Source organism: Mizuhopecten yessoensis, unplaced genomic scaffold (assembly GCF_002113885.1).
Source record: "Mizuhopecten yessoensis strain PY_sf001 unplaced genomic scaffold, ASM211388v2 scaffold10227, whole genome shotgun sequence".
NCBI lineage: Eukaryota > Metazoa > Mollusca > Bivalvia > Pectinida > Pectinidae > Mizuhopecten > Mizuhopecten yessoensis.
Window position 1 is genome coordinate 345,645 of NW_018408441.1, and position 23,792 is coordinate 369,436.

The following is a 23,792-nucleotide window of genomic DNA, read 5'->3' on the forward strand; positions in this document are numbered from 1 at the left end:
GTGAGGTGATCATTATTGTCATACTGTATGTAAATGTCAAAGAGTTTGTAGTGAGGTGACCATTATTGTCACTCCGTAGGAAAATGTCATACAGTTTGGTGGCGAGGTGATCATTATTGTCATACTGTATGTAAATGTCAAAGAGTTTGTAGTGAGGTGACCATTATTGTCACTCCGTAGGAAAATGTCATAGAGTTTGGTGGTGAGGTGATCATTATTGTCATACTGTATGTAAATGTCAAAGAGTTTGTAGTGAGGTGACCATTATTGTCACTCCGTAGGAAAATGTCATAGAGTTTGGTGGTGAGGTGATCATTATTGTCATACTGTATGTAAATATGTTATAGAGCTCGGTAGTGATGTGATCATTGTGTTATACTGTAGGTAAATATGTTACATAGCTCGGTAGTGATGTGATCAGTGTGTCATACTGTAAGTAAATATGTTACAGAGCTCGGTAATGATGTGATCATTATGTCATACTGTAGGTAAATATGTTATAGAGCTCGGGAGTGATGTGATCATTGTTGTCATACTGTAGGTAAATATGTTATAGAGCCCGGTAGTGATGTGATCATTGTGTCATTCTGTAGGTAAATATGTTACAGAGCCCGGTAGTGATGTGATCATTGTGTCATACTGTAGGTAAATTTGTTATAGAGCCCGGTAGTGATGTGATCATTGTGTCATTCTGTAGGTAAATATGTTACAGAGCCCGGTAGTGATGTGATCATTGTGTCATACTGTAGATAAATATGTTACAGAGCTCGGTAGTAATGTGATCATTGTGTCATACTGTAGGTAAATATGAAATATGTTATAGAGCTCGGTAGTGATGTGATCATTGTGTTATACTGTAGGTAAATATGTTACATAGCTCGGTAGTGATGTGATCAGTGTGTCATACTGTAAGTAAATATGTTACAGAGCTCGGTAGTAGTGTGATCATTGTGTCATACTGTAGGTAAATATGAAATATGTTATAGAGCTCGGTAGTGATGTGATCATTGTGTCATAATGTAAGTAAATATGTTATAGAGCTCGGTAGTGATGTGATCATTGTGTCATAATGTAAGTAAATATGTTATAGAGCTCGGTAGTGATGTGATCATTGTGTTATACTGTAGGTAAATATGTTACATAGCTCGGTAGTGATGTGATCAGTGTGTCATACTGTAAGTAAATATGTTACAGAGCTCGGTAGTAGTGTGATCATTGTGTCATACTGTAGGTAAATATGATATAGAGCTCGGTAATGATGTGATCATTGTGTCATACTGTAGGTAAATAAGATACAGAGCTCGGTAGTGCTGTGATCATTGTGTCATACTGTAGGTAAATTTGTTATAGAGCCCGGTAGTGATGTGATCATTGTGTCATTCTGTAGGTAAATATGTTACAGAGCCCGGTAGTGATGTGATCATTGTGTCATACTGTAGGTAAATATGATATAGAGCTCGGTAATGATGTGATCATTGTGTCATACTGTAGGTAAATTTGTTATAGAGCCCGGTAGTGATGTGATCATTGTGTCATACTGTAGATAAATATGTTACAGAGCTCGGTAGTAATGTGATCATTGTGTCATACTGTAGGTAAATATGTTCCACAGCTCGGTAGTGATGTGATCATTGTGTCATACTGCAGGTAAATATGTCATAGAGCTCGGTAGTGATGTGATCATTGTGTCATACTGCAGGTAAATATGTCATAGAGCTCGGTAGTGATGTGATCATTGTGTCATAATGTAAGTAAATATGTTATAGAGCTCGGTAGTGATGTGATCATTGTGTTATACTGTAGGTAAATATGTTACATAGCTCGGTAGTGATGTGATCAGTGTGTCATACTGTAAGTAAATATGTTACAGAGCTCGGTAATGATGTGATCATTATGTCATACTGTAGGTAAATATGTTATAGAGCTCGGGAGTGATGTGATCATTGTGTCCTACTGTAAGTAAATATGTTATAGAGCTCGGTAGTAATGTGATCATTGTGTCATACTGTAGTTAAATATGTTACAGAGCTCGGTAGTGATGTGATCATTGTGTCAAACTGTAGGTAAATATGTTCCACAGCTCGGTAGTGATGTGATCATTGTGTCATACTTTAGGTAAATATGTTATAGAGCTCGGTAGTGCTGTGATCATTGTGTCATACTGTAGGTAAATTTGTTATAGAGCCCGGTAGTGATGTGATCATTGTGTCATACTGTAGGTTAATATGTTCCACAGCTCTGTAGTGATGTGATCATTGTGTCATACTTTAGGTAAATATGTTATAGAGCTCGGTAGTGCTGTGATCATTGTGTCATACTGTAGGTAAATTTGTTATAGAGCCCGGTAGTGATGTGATCATTGTGTCATACTGTAGGTAAATATGTTACAGAGCTCGGTAGTGATGTGATCATTGTGTCAAACTGTAGGTAAATATGTTACAGAGCTCGGTAGTAGTGTGATCATTGTGTCATACTGTAGGTAAATATGTTATAGAGCTCGGGAGTGTTGTGATCATTGTGTCATACTGTAAGTAAATATGTTACAGAGCTCGATAGTGATGTGATCACTGTGCCATACTGTAGGTAAATATCTTACAGAGCTCGGTAGTGATGTGATCATTGTGTCATACTGTAGGTTAATATGTTCCACAGCTCTGTAGTGATGTGATCATTGTGTCATACTGTAGGTACATGTCAAAGAGTTTGTAGTGGGGTGACCATTATTGTCACTCCGTATGAAAATGTCATAGTGTTTGGTGGTTAGGTGACCATTATTGTCGTACTGTATGTAAATATGTTACAGAGCTCGATAGTGATGTGATCACTGTGCCATACTGTAGGTAAATATCTTACAGAGCTCGGTAGTGTGTCATACTGTAGGTAAAAATGTTACAGAGCTCGGTAGTGCTGTGATCATCGTGTCATACTGTAGGTAAAGATGTTATAGAGCTCGGTAGTGATGTGTTCATTGTGTCATATTGTAGGTCAATATGTTACAGAGCTCGGTAGTAATTTGATCATTGTGTCATACTGTAGTTAAATATGTTACAGAGCTCGGTAGTAGTGTGATCATTGTGTCATACTGTATGTTAATATGTTCCACAGCTCGGTAGTGATGTGATCATTGAGTCATACTGTAGGTTAATATGTTCCACAGCTCGGTAGTGATGTGATCATTGTGTCATTCTGTAGGTAAATATGTTATACAGCTCGGTAGTGATGTGATCACTGTGTCATACTGTAAGTAAATATGTTACAGAGCTCGGTAATGATGTGATCACTGTGTCATATTGTAGGTAAATATGTTACAGAGCGCGGTAGTAATGTGATCATTGTGTCATCATGTAGTTAAATATGTTACAGAGCTCTGTAGTGATGTGATCATTGTGTTATACTGTAGGTAAATATGTTCCACAGCTCGGTAGTGATGTGATCACTGTGCCATACTGTAGGTAAATATCTTACAGAGCTCGGTAGTGTGTCATACTGTAGGTAAAAATGTTACAGAGCTCGGTAGTAATGTGATCATTTTTTCATACTGTAGTTAAATATGTTACAGAGCTCTGTAGTGATGTGATCATTGTGTTATACTGTAGGTAAATATGTAATAGAGCCCGGTAGTGATGTGATCATTGTGTCATTCTGTAGGTAAATATGTTATAGAGCGCGGTAGTGATGTGATCATTGAGTCATACTGTAGGTTAATATGTTCCACAGTTCTGTAGTGATGTGATCATTGTGTCATTCTGTAGGTAAATATGTTACAGAGCCCGGTAGTGATGTGATCATTGAGTCATACTGTAGGTTAATATGTTCCACAGCTCGGTAGTGATGTGATCACTGTGTCATATTGTAGGTAAATATGTTACAGAGCCCGGTAGTGATGTGATCATTGAGTCATACTGTAGGTTAATATGTTCCACAGTTCTGTAGTGATGTGATCATTGTGTTATACTGTAGGTAAATATGTAATAGAGCCCGGTAGTGATGTGATCATTGAGTCATACTGTAGGTTAATATGTTCCACAGCTCTATAGTGATGTGATCATTGTGTCATTCTGTAGGTAAATATGTTATAGAGCGCGGTAGTGATGTGATCATTGAGTCATACTGTAGGTTAATATGTTCCACAGCTCTGTAGTGATGTGATCATTGTGTCATACTGTAGGGCAATATGTTACAGAGCTCGGTAATGATGTGATCACTGTGTCATACTGTAGGTAAATGGTATAGTGTTTGGTGGTGAGGTGTTCATTATTGTCATACTGTACGTAAATGGTATAGTGTTTGGGGGTGAGGTGATCATTACTGTCAGACTGTATGCAAATGTCATAGTGTTTGGTGCTGAGGTGATCATTATTGTCAGACTGTAGGTAAATGTCATAGTGTTTGGGGGTGAGGTGATCATTACTGTCAGACTGTATGCAAATGTCATAGTGTTTGGTCGTGAGGTGATCATTACTGCCAGACTGTATGTAAATGTCATAGAGTTTGGTGGTGAGGTGATCATTACTGTCAGACTGTATGTAAATGTCATAGTGTTTGGTGATGAGGTGATCATTATTGTCATACTGTACGTAAATGGTATAGTGTTTGGTGGTGAGGTGATCATTACTGTCAGACTGTATGTAAAGGTCATAGTGTTTGGTGGTGAGGTCATCATTCCTGGCAGACTGTATGTAAATGTCATAGAGTTTGGTAGTGAGGTGATCATTATTGTATGTGATCATTGTGTCATAATGTAGGTAAATATGTTACAGAGCTCGGTAGTGATGTGATCATTGTGTCATAATGTAGGTAAATATGTTACAGAGCTCGGTAGTGATGTGATCATTGTGTCATACTGTGGGTAAATATGTTATAGAGCTCGGTAGTGATGTGATCATTGTGTCATACTGTAGGTAAATGGTATAGTGTTTGGTGGTGAGGTGACCATTATTGTCGTACTGTAGGTCAATGTTGTAGAGTTTGGTAGTGAGGTGATCATTATTGTCATACTGTAAACAAATGCTAAGATAAAAAGCTAAAGAAGAGAATGGTACTTAACAGTCCAAGCCATGGGGTTATGCCGTCATAATGTAGCATGAAATTAAGGTAAGTTTATTGACCATTCCAAGATATTAGGGGGTAAAGTTGGCGACCAAAAATCACAAATTTGCCTCTTTATGACAAAATCAGATATTCAGATATACTAGTTCGAAATAAAAACAATTATATCTTATGTATCTCAATACTTACTAAAGTAAGTGTACCTGGCTAACTTTCTGTAATACATACTTGAATTTTGTTTGCCATTGCTTGCATCAAGTCCAGAATAGTATATAGCTGATATAGGTATGCACATAAATGTTTGATATATTTTTCTTACAGTTTTGATAGAGATGTTGACTTATTGGGATGTACATGTAAGCCCATGTACTTATTCATCCTCATAGGAATACAAAAACAGACCAATTCAAAATGGCAATTGTTTCATTGAAATACAGATGGTCTGTTGAAGGAGTATCGATTAAAATTGAAAACAAAGTTATTTACCTAATTATTGATCATGCGTGTGTATTTTTTCTTGCTATGTGTCAGTGACATTTTTCACAAAAACCTTCACAAAATGCTTTTATCTAAATTCATCATTGTGCGATATAAAAAAACAATCCCGAGTTGTTTCTAAAAACGTTCTTTATAAATTTCACAAATCCACATTGCATTGCTACCACCTAGTGAATGAGAAATATCACCAAAAAAGGTACGTCTTTCATTTAATAAGGTTAGCATGGTGGTTTAGAGTCTAAAATGTTTTATACATGTGTATATCAAACTTATGACAGTGAATACGAAATAAGTTACTATAGGAAGAAAATTTCACAAGGAAGACACCTTGTAACGGTATGTCCTGCTGGTGACGTGTGGAAATGTTCAGGATGAAAATAACGTAGCCTGCTGGTTAAAGTAACAAACCTTGAAATACTTGGAAAATATCTAAAATTTGGTTTTGGTTTTTTGTTTGTTTATTTAGTTTTCTGTAACGTTTAGAATAACAAAATTCAAGCGGTTTTACGTCATCAGCAATACCGCATTATAGTCATAGAACGAATGTTTGCACTGGTGAATGGGCCAGTCGGGGTCAAATCTACAGTGCCACCACGCTGGAATGTGTATACATATCCCCATGGACAATACAATTATTTTTCTCAACCAAAAAATGTCCATGACGGACAGTACCTATTAAAAGACAACTCCAAAGTACTAGTATACATATTTTGATTATTTAACCTGGTCGAATTACTCTGAAAACGAGAAACAGTCTACCCAAGAGCGCCTCTCTTTGAAGGTGTCGATGGTTGAGATTCATGGGAAGTAAGTCGAGGACTGGAAACGGAGTGATAATTAGGTATCCTTCAAAACTGACTTAACTCCAAGCTCATTTTGCGGTATCATTGAGCAGATCATGATGATTAAAGTATATATATAAAAGGAAATAACAATCAGGCAAGAAAGAACAAGTGGAATGGTAAGAGATTTACATGACTTAACTTGTTTGTACATTATTGAGAGTACATTAATTACAACCTTAAGCTTTACTCCTGTTAACGTAAACATTAATACGTCCCCGCGTGTATGGTGCAACAACATATTCAATTCTTTACTGGAAATAATTAGGATACAAAGAGAAGGACAAATCATAATTCTTTATCAACAGCGTAACCTTCTTGGAATGTTGAAGGTGGAAGTATAACTATATTGACTTCTTTCAGACTAAAGAGAGGTAACTCCTGAAGGTTATGCTACATTTAAAACGAATGTCTGGGAAACAAAACAAGTCACCAACACGTGTTAGTTGTACCATCGACTTCTTCATACATTCCCGGACCTTAATATAGTATCAATTGCACTTAACATATTTTCTCGTAAGTAATGTACTTAACTGATGCATTGCACAAAAAAAGTCTCGACAAGACGATTTTAATGTACAGTTTATTTAATATTCGCCCAAAGGTTCAGCCACAACGTTGATAATAAATACTTTTTCACCGGAGTAGTTATTGTGTACGTATTTAGTATCATTGATGTGCATTGGTCGTGTAATATGTATTTTCCCCACATTCATCGAGTCGGGAGTGAGGAAACCCAGTGAATGAACCTGCCAGGAGTTAAACGTTATTTTATTGATCACTCTTCTGTTATTACGCCAAGTAACAATGCTTTGCAACGTCATCTTCCATTGTGACGTCATAGTTCATGGCTATTGTTTCCCCGATTGTCAAATGTTTGTCTTGGTGTCATATCTGATCGTTTAAGGAGAAAAGGGGCCCCGAACTCGTGATGGTTGATTACCATGTTTATCTAACTCTCCTAAGTTAATTTTCAAGTCGTATTTATACACTCGGTAAACCTTACGTCTTTTTATAATTTGAAAATCAAGTAACTCGTGTAAGATAAACATGACAACCAACCATCACTCATTGGGGAACCTATATGTATATATATTCTTGACAAAATGAATCACTTCTACGAAATACAATAACTTAACGATACATGGCCAAAATGCATTAGCTGTAATATGGCAAGGATCAATGTTTTTTTTATCATCTGTATACGTCTTTTATTTACAGTATAATCGGAAAGTGTGTTAATTACCAGGATTATTTTCGTTCAACCTTTCACGTTTGTAATATGATACTGTCACTACTGTACCTTTCATTATGGTAACAATGCAGTGCACTAACTTGTATATCTTAAAATTATTATCATATCCACATTGATGTCGATCCACTGATACATTCTATAAACACAATTCAAAAATAAAACAACAACAACAACGGTAGAATTTCTTTGTTTATTTCCGATTACATGGAATGATACCAATCACCTTTAGTATTCAAAGATGAACACAATTATCACATGAACACGATTCCTCAAAATCATTGGTGCTCGATTTTGAAATTGTAATGAACGAAGGGAAACAACTCCCACCAAAAGTAAAGTCTAATGAGAAGTAATGGCCTTTTTCACTAAGTTGATTAAACTTATTTCACACATGTAGAAAAATAAATATAACGTTTACTCTTAAATAGTAATGCTGAGAATAAAATCAATGTTACTTCAACAACATCTAGGGACAGAGTCACGTGCCAATTTAGAGCTCTTTATCTTGTACATGTTCTATGTACAATTGCAATCTAATCTTCATTTAGGCAAAACGGTCAAACTTTTCCAGATGCAGTATTTATTAATCCTATGTCAGTGTTGTATGGGGGAATGAATTGACACTGTAGATCAGTGAAATTCTTAAAAATATAGGAAATCGACAATAAAATGTACAAGTGCATGTACCGCAAATATTATTTCATCAATTCAATTACCAGATTACTAATTTTGTGTTAATTAATAGTGTGTAAAAATGAACACATTTTCAACCTGAATCAGATCCATATTATTGTATGATACTTATGCAAGGATATGAAGCAATATGTCTTTTGTAAGGGGTGATAATAACAAAAAAACTTTGATAAATTAGAACTTAAAAGAATGAACGAAATGATGTTTATGTAAGCTCTTGAGCTTTTTTTGAACTTTATAAAATATAAAAATGCAGTATAAACCACCAGATATTAACAGCTCAATGAGACAGTATATGGCTGTATAAAACAACCAAATGCAAGTATGGTTTTTCAATCTAATTATCAACATCTGTACCTGTATACAATGTACTACTGTGCTAATCATTAAGTCAGCAATTTTTTTTTGTGTATAACAACAATTTCTGCCTTTCTGCGTGTTATTCCAATGAAGATATTTAGACATCTGCATGGTATTTGTATACAAAAACAAGTCCCCTGTATAAAATATGACCAAACTATAATGTACAACAAGACACTAACAACAACCATTTGACTATAAGCCTTACAAAACAAAATAGGACAAGAATATTATTTACTATCATCTCTTCTTAGTAATTCAGAAAAAATCCTATATAACAAACTTCAGTACAGCTGTAAGCAGAAATATCCTGTACAAAAGTAACTACATTTAACAACAACACCCCCCACCCCACCCCTGCTGGGATCTTTTTTTGGTTCATCACATAAAATGGTCAGTTGTATCACAAACTGTTAATCTAAGCAATTTATGTGTATTAATTCAATGTATGTTGTAGTACTTCTTTAATTTATTTACATTTCAAGGGAGATTGCTTTATATAAGATTCAAAATCTTGTTGCCAGATCCTATTAATATTTCTATTCCGTCTTTGCGTATTGCAGAGTTATCTTCTCTTGGGAGGAGGGATTGATTGTTACGTCATTGGTTTGTGCGAGAAAATTACGTCGTTTTCTCAAAAATTGATGACGTACTCTCACAAACAAGTGACGTAACAACCAATACCTGCTCCCAAGAGAAGATAACCCTGCAATACGCAAAGACGGAATTAACCTGTGTACTTATTATATATGATATATGAAATAAATATTGTTTAAACCGGCCAACAAGAGTGATTAGTATAAGTTGTAAAAACTTGTTTCATAATTGTTGTAAAATAAATAAAGTTTATATTTTATTTTTTTAACAACAACCTTGAATATCAATAAAGTATACAAAGTTTTATTGGAACCTATGAAGTATTTTAGGTATACATGTAGGCAAGACAACTTTTTAAGGTGAAGGGACATAAGTCAAACTGGAAAGAAATTGAAAATAAAATAAACTAATATGACAAATAAAAAAAGAAAAGAAATATGTACATACCAATTGAGATAAAACAGTACATGTTGGCAAAGGATAAGTTATTCTGAGGTACAAAATGCACCTAGAAAACTTAAAATGTAAATTGTTGTCATGAAAGATGACAGATTCTTAACCATCTTGTATTCCAATGTGATAATGATGCAGTCAATTCTTGTCCTGGAATTGACTTAATGAACACTTGATCAACATTGATTTAGCACCATGGTATTCAGAAACCATACTCGACCTAATTAATAATTTGAGGTAGTTGGAATGATTACAAAACTTTCCAAAATTCTCAAAGAATTAGTCATAATAGACACTTTTAACAAGTAAACTATCAATTTATGGTGTCAAAAGGGATAGAATCATCAGACAAGAAAAATGATAATGGAACTTACTTAAAAGTTGGGGCATTTATTAGGTCGAATAGGGTAGAATAGTATAAACAAGAACATCATAGCCACATTGTGAGTTTTCTGGTTTTCCCTGCGATAAATCAGTGCTGTACAGCACTTCTGCTTTACAGAGGCTTTCTGTTGGTAGCCTTAAAACATACAATTTCTAGTTTTCTGCCATTCTGAGTGATAGCTAGACTTGGCATATAACTGTTTTCAATATACAGTCAAACCTCGTTATCTCGAACTCGTATAACTTGAAGACCCCGTTTTAACTCCGAGTATTTCATCGGTCCCGGCCAAAACTCTTCTTAATCTTAGTAATAAAAACTCTGATAATTCAAACTCTGAAAACTCGAAAAATTTGGATATACTGAAGTGAAACATCGGTCCCAACAACGAAAATCCTACATAAAAATATCTCCTACCTCGAAGTTTCATAAGATTCACAAGTCTATCATATAACGTTATTCTTTAATTATTTGATACGTGGTACGGTAAACATCGTTCTCATAGAGCAGCTTACGCTCGGTCATAATTACTTCGATTAAACTTATGGCATTAAAATGTGTTTGACTGTACAAACCATGTATTATACATCTAAAATAGCTACAATGTTTAAAATATGACTTTAGATTAGTCAAATATTTAATTCAGTGAAGGCTGTGTACAAGAACAGGGAATGTAAAACAATGTACACAATTTTATGAATACTGTATTTACAAATTCTTTTCCATAAATAATATACATGTATTATAATAAAGAATAAAATGAAAACATGATTTAAAGAAAAAAATGAATACCTAGAAATTGTATAAAAAGATGAATTCTACAAAATATAAGTGTTCTTTACATAAATGTAACAGCCTCCATATGTAGGTTTAGTGTTCTGTATTATGTTATAAATGTAAAAGCCTCCATATGTAGGTTTAGTGTTCTGTATTATGTTATAAATGTTACAGCCTCCATATGTAGGTTTAGTGTTCTGTATTATGTTATAAATGTCACAGCCTCCATATGTAGGTTTAGTGTTCTGTATTATGTAATAAATGTAACAGCCTCCATATGTAGGTTTAGTTTTCTGTATTATGTTATAAATGTAAAAGCCTCCATATGTAGGTTTAGTGTTCTGTATTATTTTATAAATGTAACAGTCTCCATATGTAGGTTTAGTGTTCAGTATTATGTTATAAATGTAACAGCCTCCATATGTAGGTTTAGTGTTCTGTATAATGTTATAAATGTAACAGCCTCCATATGTAAGTAAGTGTTCTGTATTATGTTATAAATGTAACAGCCTCCATACGTAGGTTTAGTGTTCTGTATTATGTTATAAATGTAACAGTCTCCATATGTAGGTTTAGTGTTCTGTATTATGTTATAAATGTAACAGCCTCCATATGTAGGTTTAGTGTTCTATATTATGTTATAAATGTAACAGCCTCCATATGTAGGTTTAGTCTTCTGTATTATGTTATAAATGTAACAGCCTCCATATGTAGGTTTAGTGTTCTGTATTATGTTATAAATGTAACAGCCTCCATACGTAGGTTTAGTGTTCTGTATTACGTTATAAATGTAACAGCCTCCATATGTAGGTTTAGTGTTCTGTATTATGTTATAAATGAAACAGCCTCCATATGTAGGTTTAGTGTCCTCATGTTCATAAAAGGCCGAGAGGCTTTTTCAAATGTTCTATTATGACAAAGAGTCTGCATGAAACTTGCGTTCTTCAATTTAATTTCTATAACATTCAATATTTTCCAGCTTTGAAAAGCAGCCCAACTAAAACTGTAACACAAAGTATGCTGCATATTTCTACAAAAAAGGAGTAAAATATAACATCGGTGCTGATATGTATAACAAATTCAAAGTATAAACATAAAAGGACTTGGTATCCATACTATAATTAGAGCTTTTTATTATATATATACATATATGCTTAAGTTGTGCTTTCCTTTTTTTAACATACATATTTACAATATAAAACAAAATTTATAAATTCACCTGTATCATACTTTTTCTGTAGTTGGTAATGAACCATTTTCTGCTTTTGTTTCATTGTTTTTATTTTTGACCTCTTCCATTTTCTTTTTATTGTCCTCGATAATTGCAAGGCGTATTTCCTCTTTGGCCTCGGCTATAATATGACCTGCATCTGAGTCTAAAATTAAACGTGCGAGCTCATAGCCGGCGTCCTCACAATGTTGCATCTCTTCTTTAGACACGCCATTACTTACAACACTGGCATAGGTCTTCTCATCTTCTGTTCGACAAACCTGACAAAACATAAATGAATATCGATTGTTTTACATTTTCTATTATTTTCACTTGTTTGAAAATTCAGAGACAAATTCTGCTCATTACCGTCAGACTATATTTAGCATAAATGAAGCAAATATTAACTACAAAGTTTATTTATGTTACAACAGCTATGAACCAAGTTATTGCAACTAGTATTAATCACTCTTGTTGGCCCTAATGTTCGTGTGCTAGAGTTTTAATGCAAAAGGAAACCCTGGGAAAAAAAACCATGGTCGGGCAGGTGACCCCATACCTTTTCAGGTCTGAAACCCCGGCCACCTTGGTGAAAGAAATGTTTCAGGTCATAATAATACAAGAGGCCTAAAGGGCCTATATCGCTCACCTGTTCCTTTTGTTACATGAAATTGACCTATAGGTAACTTCAGACCAAATTTGGTAACTAGAACACCAGACATTTTAACATCTCTTACAAACTTGATAAGATATTGTTGTTTGAAATTTCAACTTTTTAATTTTAAAGCTTTTAACATTGTTGACCTTTGACTCCGGCTAGCACCTGAAGTTCACATTTGACCTCATTACTGTAATAAAGAAACAATTCACAGCTGGTCTACATAACATACCCAAGTATCATGACTCTAGACCAAATGCTTCTTAGGATATCATTGTTTGAAGTTTTTAACATATTTGACCCCTGTGACCTTGAAACTAGGTCAAGGTCATTTTAATGAGGAAAATTTATAGCACTCCATCCCAGGTACATATTGTACATAGTACTTACTGGCCAAATATCACGACTTTTGGCCTTATGGAATTTGAGAAGAAGACGATTGTTAAAGCTTTACACCCATGTTGACCTTTAACCCCAGCTAGCATTAAGAGTCGACCTTTGTCCTCATTACTGTCATTAAAGGAAAGATTCGCACTGCTGGTTTACATAACATACCCAGGTATCATGACTCTAGTACAAATGGTTCTAAGGATATTGTTGTTTGAAGTTTTTAACATATTTGACCCCTCGTGACCTTGAAATTAGGTCAAGGTCATTTTAATGAGGAAACTTTATAGCACTCCATCCCAGGTACCTACTGGCCAAATATCATGACCCTAGGTCCTCCAGTTCTTTAGAAGAAGTCGTTCAAAAGAAAAAGTTGACAGGCAGATAGATGGATGGACGACGCAGTAGGGCAAAAGCTCACATGGCCTTCGGGCCAGATGAGCTAAAAATATATACTTTTTTTAATTGTATCCTGGTTTTTAACTTGATGCAGATCTTAAAATGATATGATGGACTACACTAAACACATTACTATAGTTACCTTCTTTGACGAAGGCTTCGGGTCGGGACAGAGGTCCTTAGATATATGGACAATCTTGTGCTTGGAGCCATCAATACTGAACACACCACCATCTATATGCAGCTGTGGAAATAAAATTATCATTAGTGTTGTTGTATTTCCTACAACATTTCGGTAGACTTTAAATAACCAATTGTATCATGAATATGTACTTTTAATCACTTATGCAGTTTGAACAGAAATCATGGCATCAATTACGAAATCTCATTTTGTTTACAGATTTTATAGTAAATACTTTTTTTAGATACACAAGAGCAATCAGGTAGCATGATAATGCAGCATGAAATTGTAACTTATTCAGATTATTTTGGGTTTGTGTGCTTACCTGATTGTCCCTAACTTCTGTGATTACACTGACTGGTACACTGCACCCTCCCTCCTGTATACATATAACAAACATGGCTGTGAGTGTGAGAACCAACTAGTACCAAACAATTAGCCAATCTGTCCTGTATACATAAAAAACATGGCTGTGAGTGTGACAACCAACTAGTACCAAACAATTAGCCAATCTGTCCTGTATACATAATAAACATGGCTGTGAGTGTGAGACCCAACTAGTACCAAACAATTAGCCAATCTGTCCTGTATACATAATAAACATGGCTGTGAGTGTGAGGACCAACTAGTACCAAACAATTAGCCAATCTGTCCTGTATACATATAACAAACATGGCTGTGATTGTGAGAACCAACTAGTACCAAACAATTAAAAAATCTGCCCTGTATACATATAACAAACATGGCTTTGAGTGGAAGAACCCACTAGTTCCAAACAAATAACCAATCTGTCCTGTATTCATAACAAACATGGCTGTGTGTGTGAGTACCCACTAGTACCAAACAATTCATCCACAAATTACCATGCAATTAACCAATCTGTCCTGTAGGCATAACAAACATGGCTGTGATTGTGAGTACCCCCTAGTACCAAACAATTCATCCACAAATTACCATGCAATTAACCAATCTGTCCTGTCATGGCTGTGAGTGTGAGAATCCACTAGTACCAAACAATTAACTAATCTGTCCTGTATACATAATAAACATGGCTGTGAGTGTGACAACCACCTAGTACCAAACAATTAAAAAATCTGCCCTGTATACATAACAAACATTGCTGTGAGTTTGAGAACCCACTAGTACCAAACAAGTAACCAATCTGCCCTGTATACATAACAAACATTGCTGTGAGTTTGAGAACCCACTAGTACCAAACAAGTAACCAATCTGCCCTGTATCCATAACAAACATGGCTGTGATTGTGAGAACCCACTAGTACAAAACAATTAACCAATCTGCCCTGCATACATAACAAACATGGCTGTGTGTGTGAGTACCCACTAGTACCAAACAAGTAACCAATCTGCCCTGTATACATAACAAACATGGTTGTGAGAGTGAGAACCCACTAGTACCAAACAAGTAACCAATCTGCCCTGTATCCATAACAAACATGGCTGTGTGTGTGAGTACCCACTAGTACCAAACAAGTAACCAATCTGCCCTGTATCCATAACAAACATGGCTGTGTGTGTGAGTACCCACTAGTACCAAACAAGTAACCAATCTGCCCTGTATCCATAACAAACATGGCTGTGTGTGTGAGTACCCACTAGTACCAAACAAGTAACCAATCTGCCCTGTATCCATAACAAACATGGCTGTGTGTGTGAGTACCCACTAGTACCAAACAAGTAACCAATCTGCCCTGTATACATATAACAAACATGGCTGTGATTGTGAGAACCAACTAGTACCAAACAATTAGCCAATCTGTCCTGTATACATAAAAAACATGGCTGTGAGTGTGCGATCCCCCTAGTACCAAACAATTCATCCACAAATTACCAAACAATTAACCAATATGCCCTGTATACATAACAAACATGGCTGTGAGTGTGAGAACCCACTAGTACCAAACAATTCATCCACAAATTACCATACAATTAACCAATCTGTCCTGTATACATAACAAACATGGTTGTGAGTGTGAGAACCCACTAGTACCAAACAATTAACCAATCTGCATGGCTGTGAGTGTAAGAACCCACTAGTACCAAACAATTAACCAATCTATCCTGTATACATAACAAACATGGCTGTGAGGGTGAGAATCCACTAGTACCAAACAATTAACCAATCTGTCCTGTATTCATAACAAACATGGCTGTGAGTGTGAGAACCCACTAGTACCAAACAATTCATCCACAAATTACCATACAATTAACCAATCTGTCCTGTATACATAACAAACATGGCTGTGAGTGTGAGTACCCACTAGTACCAAACAATTCATCAACAAATTACCATACAATTAACAAATCTGTCCTGTGTATAGCCCAAGCAAGTTGGTAGACTACATTTGTACATCACAGTGATTACTAAATAACAAGCGGCCCTCTTAAAAATACATTGTATGATGTTCATAAACAGAGGTACAAATTTTGTGTGTTACTTTCTCAATATCAAGAGTTTTACAAAAAGGTTGTCTATAAAACAGAAATGTTAGCCTGCTTATTTGTATCTGTTTGAAGACAAGGGTATAGTATCATAGGTGTGATGTACCGGTACATATAGTGCAGCATCCACTGGTGTAACAAAGTGACATACCTAGAACCCTATACTTGCCAACTCTCTCTACATTGGAGGGGGACACCTGATTTTAGACCTTAAAATTGAGGATTTTCAACCAGATCAAATGATTTCATCTGAAAGAACATCTCAAAAGATGTCATTAAAAGTGATATTTTCCTGCTACAATGTAGACACATTTAATTTATGTAATTAATTTGGAGCACATGTAATCTCCCCCATAGAAATTTTAGAAATTTCAAAAAGATGGCTAGTATGGAACCCTTCGGATGTATTCTTGTAACAAAATATTCATAAATGTTGAAAATTTAATGTACCTTGGTAACAGGAAATAGCTAAATTTGTACTATATTACTCAGTAAATAATTTCTTGGGTGTGGTCGGAAGGGGAATACATGCTGTAATTTATTTCATTAGCCAAAGAAATAAGAATTAAATGTCTTTAAAACCTTCAAATTTTGATGGGTGCATAAAAACTGCTGCTTTCCAAAGAAGATCATAGATTGCAATGTTCACAATGCATATTGCTCATATATATCAGTTTTATAGCAGGCAAATCTAAATTTGACAGCCAGACCCAAGGGATGAATGACGTACCAAAGTCTTGAGGAAAGACCTTTCAGCCACACATTGTAGGACAGTGTCATTGTCGTGTATAACTGATAGCATCTCTAGAGTGTCTTTGTCATCAGATCGACACTCCACACCCATAGCTCCCTGGCTCACGGCGTACATACACAAGTCAGAGGTCAAGACCTGGAATCGAAGGTCAAACAATTCAATGTGATATAATAAACATGCAATGGGCATAGGTTTATGAAATCATTCTAATGCTACAACTTCAGTAATGTCTCCAAATTTTATTTTTTGTAACTCTCTTTTGTTGTTACATTAAACAATAATTGTTCTTCCTCATCCCTTGAACTATGAAATGAGCTTTAGCAATCAATATGGATTTTGAGCACAACAACAATTTGTCTGAATACAAATCGAAAAACAGTTTACTAAATGGTCTCTGATTGCTGTCAAAGAACATAGGTAAGTTAATTCATAGATTTCACTTTCTTATAAAAAGACTGACATTTTTATTTTGGCATATTTAACACAAACACCTCACAATAAGAAACAGTGTATTTACAACATATGACAGCACATTCTGAGTAGAAGTAGAGGAAACAGAGTCAAATTGTACCTGGTCTATCCTGTGGCTCCATCCCATCCTATCCAAGCCAGCCACAGCAAGTATTGTTGCATCATATTTGTTGTCATCATCTAATTTCTTTAGTCGGGTGTTCACATTACCACGCTAGGATCACTGTTAAGGTGTATATAACTAATGGAGGTATTACTGAAGTCACACTGTCTGTATTTTTGAATATGTAACTTCCTGTCACTATGGCGTACCTGTAACTATACGAGAGGCAATATAGGTAGATATTACACTATATTATTTTTTCATATCATTCCCGACAAGTGATTGGCCAGGAGTGCATCACGTGTCCACCGATAAAAACCGATATTGATTTGGAGCGCATGATTTTTGTTGAAGGACTGGGTGTTTCTAAAAATAGAATTATGACGTGTCTCCAAACAATGCACTGTCCCACTTCCAAAGCTGTTTTGTTGTGGTTTTTTTTCTCAGATTGCTTACATTACTGTTTTGTAAAATAATAAAACAGTTGTAGCCTTTAACTTCGGTCAATACCTAGATTTATCGACCCGAGAAAAGAAATATTGACCTCAGACTGCGTCCTCGGTCAATATATCTTTTCTCGGGTCGATAAATCCAGGTATTGACCTCAGCCAAAGGCTATAATTGAATGATATTTATCAATTATGGACTTTTGTTGAGGTGAACATGTGTTTATGTGAACCTTAGAAAGTGATATTAACCGTCGTTATCATTAAACTTAATATAATGTATGAAAATCGTAAGGAGAAACATACTGCATTTGACGGGGAGCATTTTGACATCATCATGGAAATGACGTCATAAAAACAATATTAACCTACAAAATGTAGTAAAAAATAGGTAACACAGAGTCAATATCACTTACCAATGAGGATTTGGGAAAAAAAGAAATGTCATGTACCTGGTATACCTCGTAACAAGAATGACATACAATCTTTTGAATCATAAATAGCTTTAGTCACTGTAATTGTGTTTCCACGTCCCCCAAAAGGATACAATGTTCTCAAACTTAAACGTCGGGAATTTTCTAGAGATCTGCGACTGCCTCCTTAGGGAGCTGGTTCCAATAACACTACAACAGATAAACAAGGACTGTACAATACAATCATGTTTTTTTTTTTTACAATTCAATAGAGCTCATTGATACATAGCTGTAAAGAAAAGATATTTTAACAGTATGTGGTTCTGAATCAATAAATCAAACAGAAATCACATACCTTCCATCTGGTAGGTCCTTAAGAGTCTTCCCTTTGTGTTTTGGGTGCATCACTACAGCATCATAGGGATTGTCTCTCCTGGAACACAGTGTGTTAAAACTGCTATTAAGCTAGCCTAGTCAAAGCAACTTTGTTCCCCTTCTGACAGAAAATTTGGATTCACAAACCATAACATATTGACTTTCTTGACCTTGAACAAATTGAAACTTTTCTCGACCTCCCCCTCTAACTTCTTAAAAGTTTGGTGACCTGATCGTACACCTGGCAAAGAGCTGAATTAATAGAGATTTAATACCTGTATCAGTATTCATTTATATTTCTTACAACACTAAATTATTGGTTTTTTGTTTGGAGAAGAATAAATAAACAAGATGTCAAATTGTATTTTCTAAAAAGTTTTGGTTTACACGAAACCTATGCTGTGTATATTATTTTATCCACATCTTTGCAGTCAAAGGACAACCTAAAGTATATTCATACTTGTTCATAGAAACATGCTAATTAAAAATTAAACATTACTTGTATACACATCCAACCACTAGATTTTTTGGAAGATTGGTAGGCAGGTCCTTGAGAGAATGCACCACAAAGTCCACAGATTTATCCTCCAGAGCATTCTCCAGCTCCCGTGTGAATAGACTCTTCTCTCCAATCTGATAAGTAAAACACCGATACAATTTCCGGATATTTAAATTTTTTATGAACTTGTGAAGTATATGCAAGTTTTGCACATACTGGTAAATACTGTAATATCAGGTGTAAATTAAAGCCATTATTTAAATATGATAAATTTCACGTAATAACAAAAATTGTAATTTACTGAGGCAAACACGTTTACCAATGTAGAAACAGAAATGATGATGAAGGTTTACTGAACACAATTAAATAATCTACAGGTTTTGTTTGCATGCATGGGTCTAATACAACAATTTCATACTGGGCACACAACCACCATAAAATATTTATTTTGTCACTTTAGGACAGACTAATTCCCTGGTCCTTCAGCCTGTGGAAAAAGTTTGCCTTTCTGAGATAATATAATTACAATTCTCCTCATTCCATAACTACAATGCAACTGATCAGTATATGTTTATGAGCCATGATCGGGGTCCTGATAATCAATTTACTACATTTACCAAGTATTTACCTTTGACAAAGCAGCATCTAAAATCTTGTCTCCTGTTGTAGCCATGGTGACTGAAAAACATTAAAATTAGAATTAAAAAAGTCAAAGCTGATAAATGTTTAAAAAAAAATACATCTAAAAACTATTTCAGACATTTGTAACGAACCCCTGTGATTAGATTCAAGTTTCAACTTTTCCATCAACATATAATATCTGATGAGCAGCTAATAATGAATGAATCAACCAAAACATAAGAAGAAAATGCTTACCAACTTCAAATGTAGCATCTGGATGGTATTCCTTCAATTTGTTAATTACTGTGTTTGTCTGCTTCAAAGCCAGCTGTCAATAATTAAGATTTACAATTAAAAGTGATGTGTAAGATAAATTTATTAGCCAGGCAAATATAATTAATTCACAGCCACTCATTAAAATCTCCTTTCTTCCTGTTCTGGGAGTCTGATCCTATTCTTGACAAATTATATATTTAATAGCCATTGTAATGTGTGGACAATACATTGTGAAATTTGAAATAAAGAATAATATTAATTCAAGAAAATAATATAATAAATCAACATTAAAATAAAATTATTTGCCAACCGACCAACCCTATTTTGTTCAAACATGTTATCTGAAACATGTTATTTTTTTAAGCCTAAAAAACCCCTGGATAAAGCTGAGTAAGCTTATAAGCTATAGATCAGGGATTCATCACCCACGTTGTAGTTTGTTACGACTTTGCTAAAGCCTATATCTTTCATAATTATATAACGATTATACCTGAAGAGGTAACTTCAGTTTAAAGGTCATGTACATTGGTCAGGGATGTTTACATCTCACATGTCAATGACCTAGATGTCATGAACTGTGTCTCTATGTGTAAAACATACAAGAAACATGTCTAACTAGTGGAATACAAGTATTTAAAATGTTTGTCGACTCATCAAGAACCGGAAATCTATAGGTAACATCTAAAAATTTGGGCAATGACTCAGAACATAAATGTATCTGTCAAACTGACACATCTACCATGACAAATATTACCGTAGACTCAACCACACATACAATGAATATGGGTGAAAATTAAAGTAATTGCATGCATTCAAACTATTTGAAGGATGATTAGGATACAATGTATAGCTTCCAGACGCTTAAGTATGGAAAAGTCTTAAGCAACTCTAACCACAGTGGCATGTAAAAAATATATCAAAATTAAATATAGATAGACAGACTCATAGTATTTTGTGTTTGTATATATGTATTTTCATATTTGGTCGAAAGGTCAGATAAGTTAGATTCTAATTACATATAATTGATATATATGGTGAGGTGTATTTAAAGGATGACACAAAAACTGTTTCCTCCCCATGAACCCCACCAAATAAAGAAACCCCTGTGGTATTCCAAACACCGATTTTACTATCAAATAAATAATGTCATGTTTATGTGACTCAAACAAAATAAAATTATGATACTATCATATTTATTCCTTCAGAAGTACCATCATTGGCAACAACGTGTGGATTGCCCATACGTCGGATTATATTACTGCCAGAGTAAATATTTGTTAATAAACTATGTAAGATAAGTTGGCCTACATCTTATCCTCGTCAAGTCCGTGTCCTCTCTCTGAACACCACGTGTCAACATATAGAACAGCACGTTACGTGATGTTTAAGCCAAAAATGGAAGCTTCATTTGGTTTCTAATCTCAACATTACAATTTTAAGTACTTTACTTACCTCACTCTTCCTTGAACCGACTTTAATAAGTCTTTTCTCCGACATATTTGCAGAATTCTGATATTATCACGGTAGACTTCGTCTGCACGATCGTGTCATTGAAGCCGGATGCAAAGAAGGTCAAAGGTAACAGCCGGGTATTGAGACTAGCTTACTACAAAATAAAAACCGGAATGTGGCATAACATTCCGGAAAATAACTTAAATTAAATAATAATTTAATTTTTCATCCATGGAAAAGGGAACCATTACTTAATATATGTAAATATCACAGCTGTAAATTAGCAGAATGATGGTTGAGGCCTTTTTGGATAACCACTAAAACGAATTTTGCCCAATGCTCGAGTAGTTATTCCTCAAAGGTGAGAAGAAATAAGAGTTTGAACGGAATCTAATTAGGGGATGGGTTGTTCACAAACCCTGGACAACAGCCCTCCCTCTGTATCCTCCCAAGATAACAAGCTATGTGAAATGTGCAAGGACATAGACATAATTCCGTAGTTACAATAATACAATTTAAATATGAAATCGCATATCTGCATTTTAATCAGATTATCTGTTTGAACAACAATCCTCCTTAAATTCGATTTGGCTCAATGGACCGAAAATTCAAGCTTCTAAAAAATAATGATTTTATTTGAAGTAGTTACATATGTACTTCATTTTTCATATATTTTAAATTGCCGTTTATTTTATATGATATGATCGATTTTATAAACTGACATTTTCGGTCTATTACACATNATCCGTCATTGTCGATGTAGCTATATCTATCACCGCTTCAGTTATATGTTGTTAAATCCAGGTCTGTGCCCCTGGCGACATAATTATCATATCATTTTATCAGTAAAATGCATTTTTTACTGATCAAGACGGATCCAATATTGATGAGTTGACAGTTGACAGCTTCGGGGATTCTCGGGACCCTATATACCATATCGCGGGCGTATACATATGACAGGCATGCCTGAGGGTTACACCACAGGTACTAGCCTCGTCAGTCAATGCATCCATATTACAATCCTTGATTATAATATGGAGGAACATGTATTGACAGACGAGGCTAGAGTACAGTACATGTGGTTACACGCGCTCTCTTCTGTCTTAGCTTCAGACCTAGACATAACATGGACGTGCTAGCGTATCTATCTATGCAATGGTCGATTGTACATGTTTGTACGTGTTTGTTAAGTCTCATTTTCCTAATCTTTGTTTATCCGTGTCCATCCTTGTCCACCGGCGTTGATTTTCATATTATATTCAGTGATATGATGTATCCACATTACGTGTTAATCCTTGCGCAGAACTCATAATCACATGATCAATCTGTGTTCAGCATTATACCGTTGTTTTTTCCCAATTTATGTTCAGCCCTGTGATGACGTTAATTTGCCAATATGAGCAACTTTTTTTTTACTGTATTTGCAAATCTAAATTCAGCAATATGTTGACATTGTTTTTCATCCTTTATTTCGCCTTATTTTTCTCCCATCCTTACTAGATATGAGCTTTGTTCCCAATCACTGAAAGAGTTGTCTCCCATTTTACCTGTTCATGTTTCTTCTGTTAGCCATAAGTTATGGCAGATTGCACAACAAAAGAAACAATATAATGCCTTCTCGAGGACAATTTAATATGACGTCATGTTCAGCTCTCAACGGGAGAGGTCATGTGCAAAACGGTACGTACAAATCCCGAAAACTGCTTTTTCAAATACAGCATTGAAATGTCGAGAGAAAATTAATCAGCCCTTACCTTGATGGTGTAACCGGAACGAGACAGAAACATGTCCACTTCTCGGGTTGATTATTGAGGTGCCTAAACCTTGGCAGAGCCTCGTGTTAGACAACCAATCAATTGCCCCTTGGGTTGGAGATTATTCTGTTGCACCCTTCAGGTAGGAGGAAATTCTGTAAGTCAATCCAAATTCAGATTTGTGCAGACGTTGTTCGTCATCCAATGTCCGCTTTGTGCTGGCGTTGATTGTCGGTGTTTTGGTGACGTTATTCGTCATCTCATGTTCGCCTTAAGCTAGTGCTTAACTTGTTTGTAAGTCAATATTCAGCGTCGTGCCGATGTGATTTGGTCAAATTTATCTAACGCTTATGAGGATTTTATTTATCAATCCATATTCAGTCTTCTGCTGATCGTAATTATTAATTCATGTTCAACCATGTTGT

At 35.1% G+C, this 23,792-nt stretch overlaps 1 protein-coding gene across 1 annotated transcript; it reads right to left on the bottom strand.

The window, feature by feature from the left end:
• Positions 1–10,971: 10,971 nt before the first annotated feature.
• On the bottom strand, positions 10,972–23,455 carry LOC110459827 (porphobilinogen deaminase-like). Its single transcript, XM_021512279.1, has 12 exons — positions 23,368–23,455; positions 21,614–21,767; positions 20,141–20,213; positions 19,893–19,942; positions 19,265–19,398; positions 18,746–18,823; positions 18,525–18,600; positions 17,529–17,642; positions 16,934–17,092; positions 14,067–14,120; positions 13,703–13,804; positions 10,972–12,397 (listed from the first exon to the last, which is right to left on the bottom strand). Exons 2-12 carry the CDS (start codon positions 21,656–21,658, stop codon positions 12,131–12,133), a joined length of 1,152 nt encoding a protein of 383 aa, XP_021367954.1. The 5' UTR covers positions 21,659–21,767; positions 23,368–23,455; the 3' UTR covers positions 10,972–12,130.
• Between the last annotated feature and the right edge of the window lie 337 nt (positions 23,456–23,792).